This window comes from Patagioenas fasciata, chromosome 18 (assembly GCF_037038585.1).
Source record: "Patagioenas fasciata isolate bPatFas1 chromosome 18, bPatFas1.hap1, whole genome shotgun sequence".
In the NCBI taxonomy this organism is placed as follows: Eukaryota; Metazoa; Chordata; class Aves; order Columbiformes; family Columbidae; genus Patagioenas; species Patagioenas fasciata.
In genome coordinates, this window is record NC_092537.1 from 8194750 (window position 1) to 8210180 (window position 15431).

The 15431-nt window shown below is 44.3% G+C and overlaps 1 protein-coding gene across 4 annotated transcripts; it reads right to left on the reverse strand.

Annotated features, from left to right (window-relative positions):
• Positions 1-138: 138 nt before the first annotated feature.
• On the reverse strand, positions 139-15431 carry WDR45B (WD repeat domain 45B). 4 transcript variants are annotated; one of them, XM_065852761.2, is made up of 10 exons: positions 15237-15430; positions 9978-10052; positions 6918-7019; positions 6207-6294; positions 5561-5655; positions 4247-4437; positions 3228-3313; positions 2493-2594; positions 1846-1967; positions 139-1572 (listed from the first exon to the last, which is right to left on the reverse strand). In XM_065852761.2, the coding sequence occupies exons 1-10, from the start codon at positions 15301-15303 to the stop codon at positions 1466-1468; spliced, it is 1035 nt and encodes a 344-aa protein (XP_065708833.1). In that variant the 5' UTR covers positions 15304-15430; the 3' UTR covers positions 139-1465. The 4 variants fall into 4 exon arrangements, with proteins under 4 accessions (XP_065708833.1, XP_065708835.1, XP_071672574.1 ...); XM_065852763.2 differs by lacking the exon at positions 15237-15430 and adding an exon at positions 14534-14606; XM_071816473.1 differs by lacking the exon at positions 15237-15430 and adding an exon at positions 13391-13439.

Genomic DNA, 15431 nt, shown 5'->3' on the forward strand with positions numbered 1-15431 from the left:
TACTTCCTGGCCTGTGTTTACATGGCATGGGCAGCACGATCCAGTTTCTGTCCTTCAACAGCCACCACCATTTCTCGGTTACAGGTTTATTCCCCAGAACCTATGGCAACAGGGACTTTGGCTGTGATCGTCAGCAAATACAGCAAAATTAGTCACTTTTATTTAAAAGAAATAACATATTACAAATAAGTGTGCAAAACAATTTGTGATTAAATACACATAAAAGCAACATGCAACCTTGACATCCAAGTCCGCATAGAAGTTAGTCCTTAGTATGTTATGTGACACTAGAAAAAACTTGTCAAATTTAGAGAGTTTGCAGCTAAACAATCTTTGAGTGAACGGGCATGTCAGATTTGAAGCATCTGTGAAATTAAATTTCAGAAGAGCAAGACTTTCCTCCCCCCAGGTAGTTAGTGCTGTGAACAGAGCGCTTGGGTCTATCTCAGTTTCTAGTTTAGTCTCTTGTGCCTTGGTTCAGCATTAAGTGTTAATTGCCATACAACAACTTTGGGAGTGAGTTTACAAGTCAGTCAGTTTAGTCTAACCTAACTGTCCCTAGGCCAACAGTATGTAGTATGCAACATCTCCAGTAAAACAAAAACAACAGTTTGCAGGTGTAAAGCCATCGCAGGTGTGTGTTCCGTGCCCCCTGTTCAGTTGTGCCCAGCGCTCCAGCCCAAGCACAGAGTGAGAAGCAGCCAGAGCAGCTGCCACATCAGTGCCCGGGGGTTCAACCTGCACCGGCTCTTTCCTTACACGAGCTCCAGCTGCCCCAGTGTCCCGGCTGCTCCCTCCACACAACGAGAGGTGGTTGGGTCAGGCAGTGCCTGAAGGTGCTGTCAGCCACTCCCTAGAGGTTGGCACCCTTAGTAGGCCACAGGACTCCCACCCAACCCCCCACCCCATTAGAGGACAAGTTGTCTATGGCTACACACTTGTCATCGCTGCTCCTCTGTGGGCAGGGGAGGGCAGTTCTGCTCCAGCCACACTGGCTGAGTTCTACTTGAGCATGATCCACAGTATTTCCCCCACTCCCAGCCGCTCAGTGGAAGTAACGCAATGCCTAAAATCTTCTAGTTTCACATCCCTTTTTGTAAGGCTCGTTGTACATCCGTACAGGCCCCTGCAGATCTTTCTCTGTGGCAGGCACTCATGTTTCAGCTAAAGTCATTTCACAGTTTAGATCAAGAGAAACCCAATAGGCACAAGCTTGTTGAAAGCCACATCTTGAAAACTTGAGTTGATGACAGTAACCCAAAGAGATTTTAATGATGAATACTTGCAGAAATGAGAATAAACATACGTAGTCCACTACTTCAGAGCTTGTTCTGATCACGTTGGGCCAGGCTTCTCAGTGAGGTCTGCTAAACTTGTTGATCAGTATTGGACATTCATATACTGTCCTTCCAAAGCTGTGGAATAGCCAAGGCAGCACTTTGACCTGTGCACTCCCTCAGCTCAGTCAAAGCTTGTCGTCTGTCATTTCTAGAAACTGAGCGTAGACATCCCTTGAGCATTCCCCTTTTTGGTTGAATAAGAACTTGTAGTAGCTGCCATCTGCACATATTGCTGAAACAAAACCAAACATGTTAAAAGTTCAGCTGTTCAGAGGTGCTGAGCTGTCCCCTCGGCTGTAGCCGACTCCGTTCAAGCTGCACCCAGCCCTGTGTCCCCCCCCAGCACACTCAGTGTCACCCCCAGGCAGTGCAGAGCAGCAAGGGCTCCTGTTCTCAGCTGCCAGGGACACACAGCACCTCACCTGAGCATCCCCTCCAGCTCAAGGGCAATGCAGGTGGAACCCTGGTTCTGCAGACAGAACCTGGGGAAGCCGCCCTCACTTACCTATGACAGCGTTTGGCTCCGTTCCAAAGGCACAAATGCACGGAGAGCCTGAGGGAACCTGAAACTTTGAAAAACTCCATTTGGAACTGAAGTATTTGGGGAGGAAGCTGGCAGAGGCCAAACTGAAAGAGAGAAACAGAAAACAAACAAACATAACTTAGTAAGGTGTTGACTAGAGATGATGTAGAACTGCTGGTGTGTTGGAACAAGTTCTGGGCTTCAAACTAACTGCTAGTTTTCATTGGCTTTTTTTTTTCTCCTAGTTATCAGGTAATGTGTACGATTTCCCTTCTAGGGCAGGGGGATCCTACAACTCGCTTTATGGTTTTAAGTGACTGCAGAAACTGCAAAGAGATTGATTTAAGTAGAGATTGCTTGATGTGAGATGATGTCCACAAAGTATGTTCATGCTGAGAGCACCACTAAAACACCCTCACCTGCTGGAACTCCATAGTTTCAGAGGATGGCAGAAACTTGGCGGTTGCTCTGTAGTCCCAAACCTGCAACTTCCCTCAAGCACAGCAGGTGAATCTTGTCACCTCCAGCAGTGCAGGTATTTGCTACCGCTTGACAAGAACAGGCTTTTAAACTATAAGAAGGGCAAGTCCCGCCTGGCCCCCCAAGGCTTTAGAATGGTTCAAACCTACCTTGACTGTTTATTTCTCTTGGGGTCTTCTGCAGCAAAGATATGTACTGTGCCGTGGTCACTGGATACACAGATGAGGGAAGCGTCCTGATTGAAGTTAATGCTGTGGAGGATACAGACAGCTGCAGTATTGCTGCTGGAACACACCCACCAGTTCTGGTGTACACAACTGCTTCCCTGGGAGTGTTCACAGCCAGGCTGGATGGGGCTTTGGACAACCTGGGCTGGTGGAAGGTGTCCCTGCCCATGGCTGGGGGCTGGACTAGATGATCTCTGAGGTCCCTTTCAACCTTCCAGCTGTGGATTAGTCAAATTTCTGCCTTGGGCTCTTGCACACAAAGCAGCACCGTGTTGTATTAAACACTCCACTTGCCCCCAGGTACTCATCCTGGTCCCTCTGGGAAGTGTCAGGCTGCATTCCCTGTATTTCAGTGTGAAGTTGAAGCATCCCTGAGTACAGTTTACTCTACACATTATATTATCTATACGGTTTTGTCCCAACCCCTGTGACCTGTGCCAGCTGCCAGCTACTGTTGTCTCCTCACCAGCATGAGCTGAGGGGATGCAGCACAGGCCAAGCACAGCCCTGGCACCTGCAAGTGCAAGAGCATTCTGCCTTCTGCCCGGGGCAGCACAACTCGCCTTTGCTTTCTGAAAATGGCTTGGGTGCCACTCACCAGGCTGCCTCAGCACAACAGCACCCTCAAGAAAACAAAGCAGAAGCCATTAAACATACCAGTATATATTTGCTGCCTGTGATCCTCTTCGTAGCTCCTGGATTAAATGCCCTGATGAAGTATCAAATATTCTTATGAGGGTCCCCTTGAAAAAGAATCAAGCATTATATAAGGAAAGACAGAACGCTCTCTACACCTGCATTTGCTTAACATTTTTGATCTAGATGCTGTGCAGGAGAAACTATTCTAGGCAGAGACTCACTGGATTAATTTAACTTGTCTTAGAAACTGAGTTGAGTGGAAGAAGGCAGCGAGTGTTCATCATGCCTCATGCCCATCTGCCCTGTGTCCTTTGGACACTTAGGAACCAATCGTTCTTTGGGAGATGATGCTTCACCAATGTTCCATGGAGAGGACAACTCTGTGACTCTCTTTGTGTTCTGCTACATCTGCATCAGCCCAGCCCAAGGGGATTTGTACTATTCAGGAACGTCAGGATTTTGTCAGCACATTGCATTCTTTAGCCCCATGTAATATACGACCACACACAATTTGGTAAATATGCCAAGAATCATTGTATCATTTGCACTGGGTGTGAAAACCTCTGTGGTGTGTGTACGAGAACAGCAGAGCAGTGCGCCTGCCTCCCAGGCTGACGGGAGATAAGCCAGAACTAAGTCCTCCAGTAGGACAGACCTACTTGCAAGTATCTCTTCAGCCAGTGGTTTTGAAGTGAATTTAAGCAGAAACTAACAAATGTGAAAGAGTGCAAATAAGCTCCCCCTACCCTTTATTTTTAAAATTAAAATAGCAATTTATTGAAGAGCACATGAAACATGCAAACTGCTTCTGCCAGATCTCATTCAAATGTCACTGCTACAGCCAGCTAAAACATCAACGCTACCTCAGGCACAGTGTTTGGATTGCTGTGTGGATATCCTGGGGAAGCAGTAAAGATAGATATTTCAATGACAAATTTTCCAGTGAGTTATTTCTATGTCTTTCCTATGAAAGGATGCGACCGTTTTAGGAGGAGTTACTACACTAGAATGCATAGTAAGGAGGAGATGACTCTTACTTTTTCTGATGCTGTTGCAATTCTTGTTCCCTGCAGGTTTAACGCGATACAGCTCAAGACTCCTTCATGAGCCGGGATGTCAACAGGCGGCTTTTCTGTATTAGCAAGATCCACTATCTGCACATGGCCAGTATGTGTTCCAGGAAATGCAAGAAGAGAATTATTACTATTTGGACAAAGGACACAGAGACCTAAAAGACAAAAAACAAACAAGAATAACTGTGTGGTTCCCATAACCTAATAAAGTTTTCAAATGTAAGTTTCTAAGATATCAGTAACTTCAGAATAAACAAACATACATGTAGTAAATCAGAATTTCATTTTAATGGCTATTGCATGATCCATCTGTAAGTGCAGAGTACAGAGAATTAGGGGAGTAGCGTAATTTTTTACTTTGAAATAAAGTGATGAGAGCAAGTTATCTAGTTGTGGTTATTCAAAATCTGGTTGTTTTTGGAGATCAGCTCCATCAGCTATTCCATCAGCTAAGTCTCCTTAGCAGGTCAAAAAGGGTAAGATTTTATAGTAGGTGATATTTTAGTTTCTCCTCTGTCAATAAAACTGATTATTATTAATTCATGTTTGAACGTGGTTCCTATGGCACTTGCACTTCTTTTTCTTGGTAACTTTTTACAGACCATTTAAGGCCAATCAGCTCTCCCGGGCGTTCTGCCGATACCACGAAGGTTCCTGCACACGCAGCCCACAGCCAGCACAGCGCTGGGTGGGCATCACCACAATCCACGGACTTCATCTTCCACCCTGCGCCCTCCGGCCTGTGTGTGTGTCTGTGTCTGTGTGTCTGTGTGTGCGCGTGTGTGTGTGTGTGCGCTGCCCCAAGCGCTGCCAGTGGTGCCACGTTTGCTTCTGGCAGGCTTGGAGACCTCCCGAGGTGGGGAGAACTACAGCAGTCTGCCAATTCATGTATTTTTGATGCTGTGGGGAACAGCCTGCTAGACAGTTCTAGCTCTATTTGAAAGAAGAATGATGCACTTTGTAATGGTTTGTGTTGATAATTAAGCTTTTGGCACAAAATACATCAAGTTTACAGGTTCTTTACAGAAGCAGATGCCTCTTATAGGCATCAAATCTGTAAAATGAGTATATGAAAAAAGCTTTTCTGTGCCAAGTATTAATCAATTTTAATAACCATTTTATAAACAAAAAAGCATCTCCAAAGGGCATGACTAGAGCACAGTAAGTAAACTGTTTAATGACTGACTAAACGAAACTGATTCAGGCAGCTGAAGATAAACAGCATGTCAAGAACAGAATAAACTTGCTGCTGTTCCCCAGCCCACACGTACAACTAACCTTTAGGGTTGTAGCAGGTTTCAAAGACGTGCAACTGATGGGGATTGTGTGTAAATGTGAAAACTTTAATCATCGAGTCCAAGACTACCACAATTCTGAAAGAGACAAGAAGTTCCTATGACATGGGGCAGGTAAAACAGGGACATGCGTATTAATTCAGATTTGCAAAGGCTTTCAACTGATTTAACGTATATATTGTCTTCCTCCACCACAACAGACTCGCAGCTTTGCAGAAAAACAAGCTACTATGAGCCTGCAAAGGACTTTTATCCAAAGCTGTGACAGCAGAACCCCTCCGCCCACACACACACGGACTCCAGCTGTTAACAGATGTTCTTGCTCTAGAGATCTGCTTGAATTCCCCTCACACTCCTCCACACCTAGAAAATGGCAGCAGCAGCCACATGAGAACGTTTCCCTACATTAGGGCACCAGAAACTTTTACAGGCACCAAGGTTTCAGGTACCAGTACAACTGAGCTGATCTGTTAACACCTAATGCTTGCTGCCAGAAGCCTGTTTTAACTCTAATTGCTGGTGGTGTTTATCTAGGTGTTAAACCGGGATTGTTTTCCTACAAACAGCTGGAAATTAATAACAGCATACAAAGCCAAGCTGCGCGTTTGGAATGTGCTTGTTGAACCTACCTATCTCTTCGCAGCTTAACTGCTTTGACTTCTGTGGAAAACTCTATCTCAATGACAGTCTTCTTCTTCAGGTCATCCCAGATCATTACTAGAACAGTGCAGAGGTTGCATTAGATCATCCAGGCATACCCAAAGATCCACATCATCTCAAGATAAGTTTCTGAGAAGGCTGATCACAGGGGACATCCAACAGCTGGGCAGCTCCAGGCCTGTGTCCTGCTCACCGGAATGTATTTAGCTACTACACATCAACCCAGTCTCTCATGCTATGACTTGTGCAGGTAGGAGCTGGTAAATTCTAACCACAAATGCTGACAATTAAAAGATATTTTTCTAAAGACAATCAGCTTTTTCATTTTTCTCTGAGGCTTATCGAAAAAATAAAACAGCAGTCAAAAGAAAAGTAGCATATTCTCCTACAAAGCTTGTCAGCCAGGGACGTTTTCCCCTCAGGTTGCTGAGCCATAGAGTGTATTTGTGGAGTTACCTGTGACAAATACAGAGTTTGTCACCAGGTCACACAGACCAGCCATTGCAGGTAACAGCAGTGATGCAACATATTTCACCACCTTTACTTAAAGCTGCTGCACCATCCCCTTCATCCGGCCTTCAGAACACCAGACCCCAGCTCAAGGCATTTTGTTCGGGATCTCTGGGCAGTTTCAGAGAGAGCAAAGCAAACATTTACAATATGTATTCCTCAGAACTCACCTTTGTTAGGTGGGTACTTCGGCTTTTTTCCTCCACCTACTAGTGCTAAATAGTTGCAACGAAACAACATTTCAACATGGCCGACACCGCCTTCTAGAAATTCTGGAAGACAAATGTATTTTATTTAAAAATGTCAGAACCTGTTAAAAACGCTATATATTTTTTACCACTGTTAGAATAAAAGCTCTTGTTATCTAGTACATCTCTCAGGCACCTGAGAAGAACAGTATCTTCCTACCCTGGCTGACCTTAAAAAACAGAGAAGCCTCTAAGAATGGAGATGACAGTCAAGAAAACTGGACTAAAAGGGTGGGGTTTGTTTGTTTGTTTGTTTGAATTAGTGTGTGTTTGTTTAAAAGTAGGATTCTCAGCCAAGTTGCTTTATTTTTCATAGCAACAAAGATCACCACTGTTGTCACACGGCTGGGACAGGCCTCATTTTCATGTATGGAAAAAACACAGCAAGGCTTTAAAGTTAAAACATGTTGCATGAGAGGTGGTCAAGCAACATCATCATGGCAGCTTGATAATTCCTGTTATGCGGTGGGTTTGTAAATGTGTTTAGAAAGGCTGTCCACTTTGCTCAATTTCACTCCCCTCACAGGCACACACTTCAAGTCTGCTGTTGCTCTATTATGCTAATGCCACACACTTCGAAAATACCAATAACATTCACGAGTCATGGACCTTTTCATTTGCTACAGGATTTGTCTTTATAGACTTGTTGGATTTGAGACAAGGAAGCAAAACACACATATGTAACTGAACTAGAATCTCTAGTGCTGTTCTCCAGAGTTTATCCACAGCTGCTAGAACAGGTAAGAAATACAGTCCAGCTCCAGCAAGTCTCCGCTCAGCGATGCAGGAAACAGGGCGAGAGCAAGACAGAGCAGCTGGTGCAGTTTCTCAGTTGCAGTGCAAGGAAAAGGTTTTCTTCTTTTTAAGAATCTCAGCTGCAGAGGCAGTAGAATAAGATGCCATGCTTATCAACCAGGGGCTTTTATAATGAAATAATTTTTCCATTTGATGACATTTGAGTGGGGGCTTGGCTTTCTTTACATAGCTTAGAGGGATGCTTGGCTTCCACAGGGGAGAGGGAACTGAAATTGTCAGGAGGAGAGGCTGTAACTGTGGCCTTCAAGGCAAGTAGAGTTAAACTTCTACTGTAAAAGACTGTCCGATAACTCTACACACTTGCAGGCTGCAGCAGGAAAAGTGGACAAAACTAGGAAACCATTTCAAAGCTGGAGGAAAGGCTGAAATGTTACAAGGACTCAAGAGAGAGCTACTGTCATAAGTAAGGATGGGAGAACACAGCAAAAGTGTCTGAGTTGCTGGAGGGAAGCGCTACAATGGAGAGATGCAGACAAAGCATGAAGGACAGGCCAAGGGAGATGCAGTTGGATATTCAGAAGCAGTGGAGTACATCTGGATGAGGAATCTACGCTGACAGCTGACTACATCAAGCTGAAGGTAGATGCCTAGAAAGATATTCACAGTGGAGCAGTAAAGCTCCTTGTGGTTTCTCCAGTGACAGTTCTGACTGCCGAGTTTCCTTCCTGACCAGCTGTATTTGGACACCACCCCCTTCTGCACCACATTCTTCTCTTAACTCCATTAAAACATTTAAAGCCTGACAGCACATTTTGTTATGAAGAGGTAATATCACCGCCACAAAAAGTCTTACAATATTTACAAACAATAACCTGAGACAATGTAAGAGCATGCAAGATGTTCTGAATCTGTTAGAAGAGACGCTTTAATCATTATCGTTACAGTCCTGACAGGTGGTGTGTGGATGGGGAACTTCATGGAATTCCTGGATGTAAGAGAGAAGAGCCAGGGTGTCCCAGCTAAGACTGGGTTACAGAAATATAACAGATAAGCTCCACCTGGGACTATCCCAGGTAGGCTTAAATGTGCATGAAAGATGAACAGGATTTCTCTGTGTACCTGTGCAACCACAACAGTCTGACCTCTTGGGTCCCAGGGAAAAGACAACCTGACTCATAAAAATCATTTCGCGACAGGAATCCTGGAAGTACATCCAGAGCTACTGGCAGGAAGAGTTTTTACCAGTACCTCAACAACACTTGTACCTGAATTCCGACCCTTTTAGCACACTATCACAGCTGACAGTCCCAAGACATGCTGCTTGTGAAAGAATTTAGTAGTAAGAACAGACAGCAGTTCGTTGGCTGTGGCCACTGACTGTAATCTCTTACAGCACTAGAAAGTGAAAGCATGCCTGCTTTCATAGGAATTGCTGTTTTAAATACATTTTTCCTTATTAAATCCTTTCTATCACCACAGGCTGGAAGTGCTGGGAAACCAGTTCAGAATGGCAGTTTTCTTCCTGTATTTAGGGTTAGAATCACATGGCTAGCTTCCATTTTCCCTTATTTTGATTCAGTTTTGTTCAATTTCTGATTAAAAGCTCTACTACCTGGTTAATATAGCTCATCTACTACTTTCTGTTAAGACATGATCCTAGGTTTTCTGCCCTAAGATCCTCCCTAATTTTTAAGCATACAGAGAATACAAAATTCAGATTATTAGAGGTCTGAGCTCACAGTGCTCTCACAAGCAACACTCTAAGCAAGTATAAGAAATGTTCAGATCTCCAGCAAAAAGGGAATGGTTTTATTGCTCTACTAGAACATCCAGATTGCTGCACAAGAACAGAACAGCTTCTCGTGATGGCACATAATACCACTGCAGCCAGCAATTCTTCTCCCACTTGTGAACAACTAGGCAACTTATCTCTTATTCAGGACCGCAAACATTAACAACAGCTAACACAACCCAGCCACTGCAAGAAGGTGAGACAAATTAATCAGCATCCAGCTTTGTGTAAATTAATAGCATCTAAACATCTGACCAGGCAGTGGCATAAGTGAGACTCCCTTTGGACCAGCACAGGCTTCCCTTCTTGAGGCTTTATTCAAAGCCTTCCAGTGATGGAATGGTTAAAGCTAAGCAAAAATCTTACAGGAAAGAAAACAAAGAGACTGAGCTTCCAACCCAGAACTAGTACGGTATAACAATTAAGCGTTTTACCTTGTTTCTCTTTTTCTTTGAGTGGATCTGCATTATAAACTCGGAATCCATTTTCCATTCCACATGCAAAGCATCCTGTAGTAAAAAGCACATATATATACACATATATAGTAATTGCAGGAGACACTCAAGAACTACGCAAGAGCCAGAGGGTTAAGAGCACATTACTCAATAAACGACATTGTTAAGCTAAAAGACCACTTGTGGGCTTTGTTAGTGAGTGCAAGTGAAAGCGTTTAGAGAAGTTGTCCTCTGTGCTGACCTCTATTGAAAGTGGAAAGTTCTCAAGATTCTTCTTAGACAGGTGAGAAAACAATGGAAGGAAAGGAGAGCAATTCCCAACCCATCTGTATCCTATGCCGTGCACTACAGAGGGAAGGAAACCTGTATTTTAACTTTCATGGTCCAACAGCCATTATGAGGCAAAACCCCTCCTTCCTCATTAGAGCCAAATCTACACTGTGATTACAACTATATGAAGCATGACCCATTGTCCATGTTTCCACACAAGACAGCTTCTTGAACATAGTTTTTAAGAATGCTCTAACGAGAGTCTGCTGAGCCAGACGCCAATTACATGCCAACAGCTTAAGTCTAAACCAGAGAATGATTAGAAACCAGATTAAAATACTCTGGAAAATTATTTTAGTTATATTTACATACAGAGTTACACATGTGCCTTTTTAGTGGCATCCATCAAACTGTCCTGTCCTCCTGTTTTCCTTGCTAATGATAGGATGTGGTTGCTGATATAAAGAAGTGCCAGTATGAAGTCAGAAGCAGCTACTGTCACTAGAGGCAGACTGACTGAAGATCAGTTACTACATAATTTTTATGCACTACACCAAAATCCAGTTAAGATCTTCAGTGTCCTGGTGAAAGATATTTAAATTAGCCAGATTTTCTTTTTATGCACTGCAATAGCTGCAACTATTTGAACCCCCCAAAAACCCAGCCAAACAAAAAAACCCCAACCAAGTAAAACCCAACAGCAACAAAAAAGGCATCACACACATCCTCTGCTTTACAAACCAGTTATCTTAGGAGGTGCAGCATCCCTAGGGCTCCTGTTCACTGAACTCACAGAACTTACAAAGGGAAAATTACTACAAGATCCATCCCTGCACCCTTTAATGTAGAATGGAAACAAATGAACCCTCTTATTTTACACACAGTCCCTAACAGAGTCACAGACACTGGACCCTTCTAACAGCACAACAGTTACCTAAAGAGTGAAGAAAACCAAAGACGCAAAAAAAACTACTCTCCCAACCCAAAAGACTCTCAGGCACAACTTCACCCTGTCCAAGATTTTGTAATGAATTATGTTCAAAAATCATAGGTAAACACACCTAGAGGGTGGTTAACAAGAATATAATAATTCTAGAAAGATTAGTAAACATGTTGAGAAAGATTAGCGAACATACTGAACTAGATGCTTTTACATTAACTATGTTCATTTTACCTCCTCCCTTCTCAGTGCACCATTCTTTAGTTCGTTCTGTCAGTTGAATATGTACGAGTTTGCTGTGTTGAAATTGCAGCACTAATAAGCCACCACATCATGCAATACACTACTGGGATAACTAGAGAGCAAATTAGGATGGAATCATGTCTTTCTACATAAAACAATACTGCACAGGACAAGAACTAATCTGTTTCTGGTAGCTGTTCTGTGTATCCATATGATTATTTTTCCAGCTGAATTTTTATAACGTGATATTGTATTTCCAGGAGAGACAGAGAGGGATGCTGAAACTGTTCTATAGTAAAATGGCACTGTAAAGTTTGACTTGTGTTAATATCAGGAAGTTATAACAAACCCAAACGGAGCATTCCTAACACAATAAAATGCAGACATTACATTTCCTGTAGCACCACTACAGCTTTTCTGCAGGGATAACCTCGTGACTAAGACGTGGGCTGCTTTTAATGGCTGGGGAATATCTACATTTTTAACTGCAGACAATACACCAGAACTGAGGGATGTGAGTCACAGCGATATTCCCCACACAGTCGATCATTACTGACAGAGATATGAAGTTCTCGGTCATGGCAACCCCTGAGCCAAACGAGAGAAAAACCATACAAGAAGATTACTGCTACTCGTTCAATCCCAGGTGACAGGAACAGCTCAGGAGCCCAGCAGTTCCCATTGGATTGATCCCAACATTTGCCACTGGGATCACGAATTTGACAGCTCAGCTACAGCTTGGAAGCTCCTGTGTATGAGAGAGCTGGGGAGGGGCTGTCAGAAAAGGGAATTGCTGCAATAAATGGCTTGTAAGCTTCCGGCCATGGGAAGTTCACGTCTCATTTTAAGAAGGGACAGACGTGCTGTCAAGAGCCACTGGCAGAAGACAACTCGGATACTTGGGGAAAAAAAAATTAGATGCTAGGGAAAATCAAATCTCCACAGAATCATCACCATAACCCACAGTTATGCTTGTTCCTACACTGAAAGCACTATTTGCCAACAGCCCCAGCGAGGCCACAGTGACTTCTGTTTATTTTCCTAAAACCAAATTAAAAGGGATGGTAAAATTAAAGACTGGCCTAGAAGATGCCACAAGCTGAAGGGGGCATGCTGACACAAAGAAATCTGCAGGCTCTAAAGCCTAAACGGGCCTAAAAATCCAGACATTGCAACAGTGGAGTTCCTAGCATGTTAGCATTCCTCACAAGAGCCAATTTTGTCTAAAGCCATAAGAGACAGCACAGAATCCTACTAACATTTATGGGGTCCTGTAGTTAAGTATTTCAGTCCATTAAAGGAGATTAAATGAATAAGACAAGTGTTTCAACACCAAACCAAGTCCACGCCCCAGTTTTCAAACTCTGTTCACACCACAACAGTGACAGAATGTGTCAGCAATTTACACATATACATTCTGGTATGGTAATTTATTATGATGTTTTGTCTATTCATTACTGTAGAGCACTGTAATGTCCTTCTGAAAGCACTAGAAAAGTATCTGAAATCAGGAGTATACCAGCTTGAAATTAAGACACTAAAGTCAGAGTTTTCTGGTTTAGAACAACTGAGAACAACTTGCAATATGGCCCTTCCATTTGGGGGGGTTACACTGTTTCTTTGGTTTTTAATTGACAAACAAAACGTGGCAAAGACACCCGGTATAAAAATATAGCATCACTCAAAACAGAGTAAGGGAAGTAAGTACATTTCAGAAAAACTGCAGATGCCAGTCACTTGTCAGTCATGGAAGTTATGACTTGGAGAGACTAGATTGTTCCTCCCATCATTATGGGATTGGCTAGTCTTAAATTACTAAGAAATTAGGTTATTGTGACAATATATGCAGACACCCACACTACTAAGCTTCAGCACTCAAGTGACTCATATCTCTATTTTTGGTGGGAGCACCAAGGAAGAAGTGAGCTTTTCCTCTTACCCGCTCTTCTTGGAGCAGCCAAAGAATCCCCCATCCTTTAACACTGCACTAGCTTGGGGCCTTTTTAAAAGGTTAGCGTGCTACCCACAGTTCAAAAGTCCTCCTTGCTAGGCAGGAAGAGCTGCAGGAGCCTGCAAATGAAAGCCAGACAGGGGTTTTGCTCAACTTTTTTGTTGTTATTCAGTTGGCTGGACAGGCTATGTAGGATGGGACTGGAATACTGTCAAGATAAACTTCTTCGCTTACAAATTCCCAAGTTCCTTAATATACTTTGGATGTGATATTATTCAAAAAAGTGTTTATATTGCATTTATTGCTACAGAATTTAAGGAAGCTTTTGCAAGAAAGAAAAAGCTCTACATGCTAAAATGATATTCTAAAGGCATTTTGCAGTGAAACTTTGCTTCTTATACGGTTCTCTTTATAACCCAGCCACATCACAGGCCTAGCACCAAATATTACCGCTTCATTACAGACCCCTGCACACTTGAAATGAAGCTCATCCTCACAAATCTCTTTTTCCATCAGTGTTGCAAACACAAGATGCAAACAAGCGCAGAGTTGCTGAAAGACTGACTACTGTATTGTTGCCAGTTCGACAGGACAGCATGGAGAGAGCTACAAAGAGGCTCATTTCATTAACAGCTTGATATATACTACTGACAAAACGTCATCAGAGATGTTAGACCAGAATTAACAGAATAATTCATGTTTGCACACGACTTCAACAGCATCAGCAACAGGTATATGAAGCACAGGCTACAATGACAGAAGCTGCAAGACGGTCTTAGGCAAGAGTACTACTTGTGAAGACAAAAGGATGTTACAAAATGATGACCTGCTATTCCTTATTCTACAAAAAGGACACTTACTCACAAAGCCGGTGCTATTTTTGTATTGCAAAAGCAAGGCAAGGCATGTACACCCCCTTTCTAGAAAAGACCTTCCCCTTTCTAACAAAAAATAAGCCAAGCATACAGTTCTGAAGCTTTTCAGTGGTCCATGTATCTGTACTTGTCTGCCAATATGATTCATAGTTTTAACCGCCATTTTAAAAATATAAATTGGCAAAAAAAAAAAAAGTTATACTGCTAATTTTGAATGCTATGTACTGACACTGAGAAAATGACATTTGTGAATTACCTTTTCAGTAATGTACTTTGTAAAGAACATCCTTTTGAGCACAGGATCTAAGGCACATTTATACAGCTACATGAGGGAGACCAGCCCACTTTAAGCAGCAAAACTTCCAGCAAGCACCAAACCACCATCTGAGAGGCAGATGTATTTGAAAATGCACATTAAACACGACTGCTCCTTCTCCTCTCCCCCCACTCCACCCAACCAACTCTCCCCGAAGCGGCGGGGTACACCCCGCAGCACATCACAGCGTTCTTCTGACCTAAAACCACCGCAAAACGGTTAAATCTGCAAACACAGCCTTCCCGGCTTGTTAAAGCCGGGACTATAGCCACCTCAGCAACTGCAACGACCAGACCTGGGGCATCCTGCCCGCGACAGGGGGACACATCGCGAGGGACACGGCGCCCCGGGCAGCGCGCCCTGCCGGCTCCCGGGCCCACACCGCGGCAGGCCCGGCTCCGGTGGCTCCGGGCGGTCACCGCTGGCGGGCTCCCGGCCGCGAACCGCCACCCCTCACCGCCACACACCGGCTCCGCAGGGCCGGGGAGAGGCGAGTCCCCGCTCCCTCACGGCCCCGCTCCCTCACAGCGCCTCTCCCCTCACAGCGCCTCTCCCCTCACGGCACCGCGCCCCACGGCACCGCGCCCCACGGCCCCACTCCCCTCACGGCACCGCGCCCCACGGCCCTGCCCCGCCACCTCACCGTGGTCCTGGTTGAAGCCAGCGTAGAGCAGCCCGTTGCCGTGCGGGTTGGCCGGGAGCAGGTTCATGGCTTCTACCCGTTCACCTCCGCCCGCTCCCCTTTAAACCATGGCGGCGCCCACCCGCCCCAGCCCCGCCGCGGGAGCCCGCCCGAGCCGAGCCGAGCCGGGCCGAACCGAGCCGGGCCGCGGCGGAC

Bases quoted from the DNA above. Each gene is read 5' to 3' on its own strand.
- WDR45B (XM_065852761.2), bottom strand. From the start codon at position 15,303: ATGAACCTGCTCCCGGCCAACCCGCACGGCAACGGGCTGCTCTACGCT. The intron at 3,314-4,246 runs GTAAGAGTCATC...TTCTTTTTCAAG, and splicing joins TTGCAACAGCATCAGAAAAA to GGGACCCTCATAAGAATATT. The intron at 1,968-2,492 runs GTAGGTTTGAAC...TCTCTCTTTCAG, and splicing joins AAGAGAAATAAACAGTCAAG to TTTGGCCTCTGCCAGCTTCC.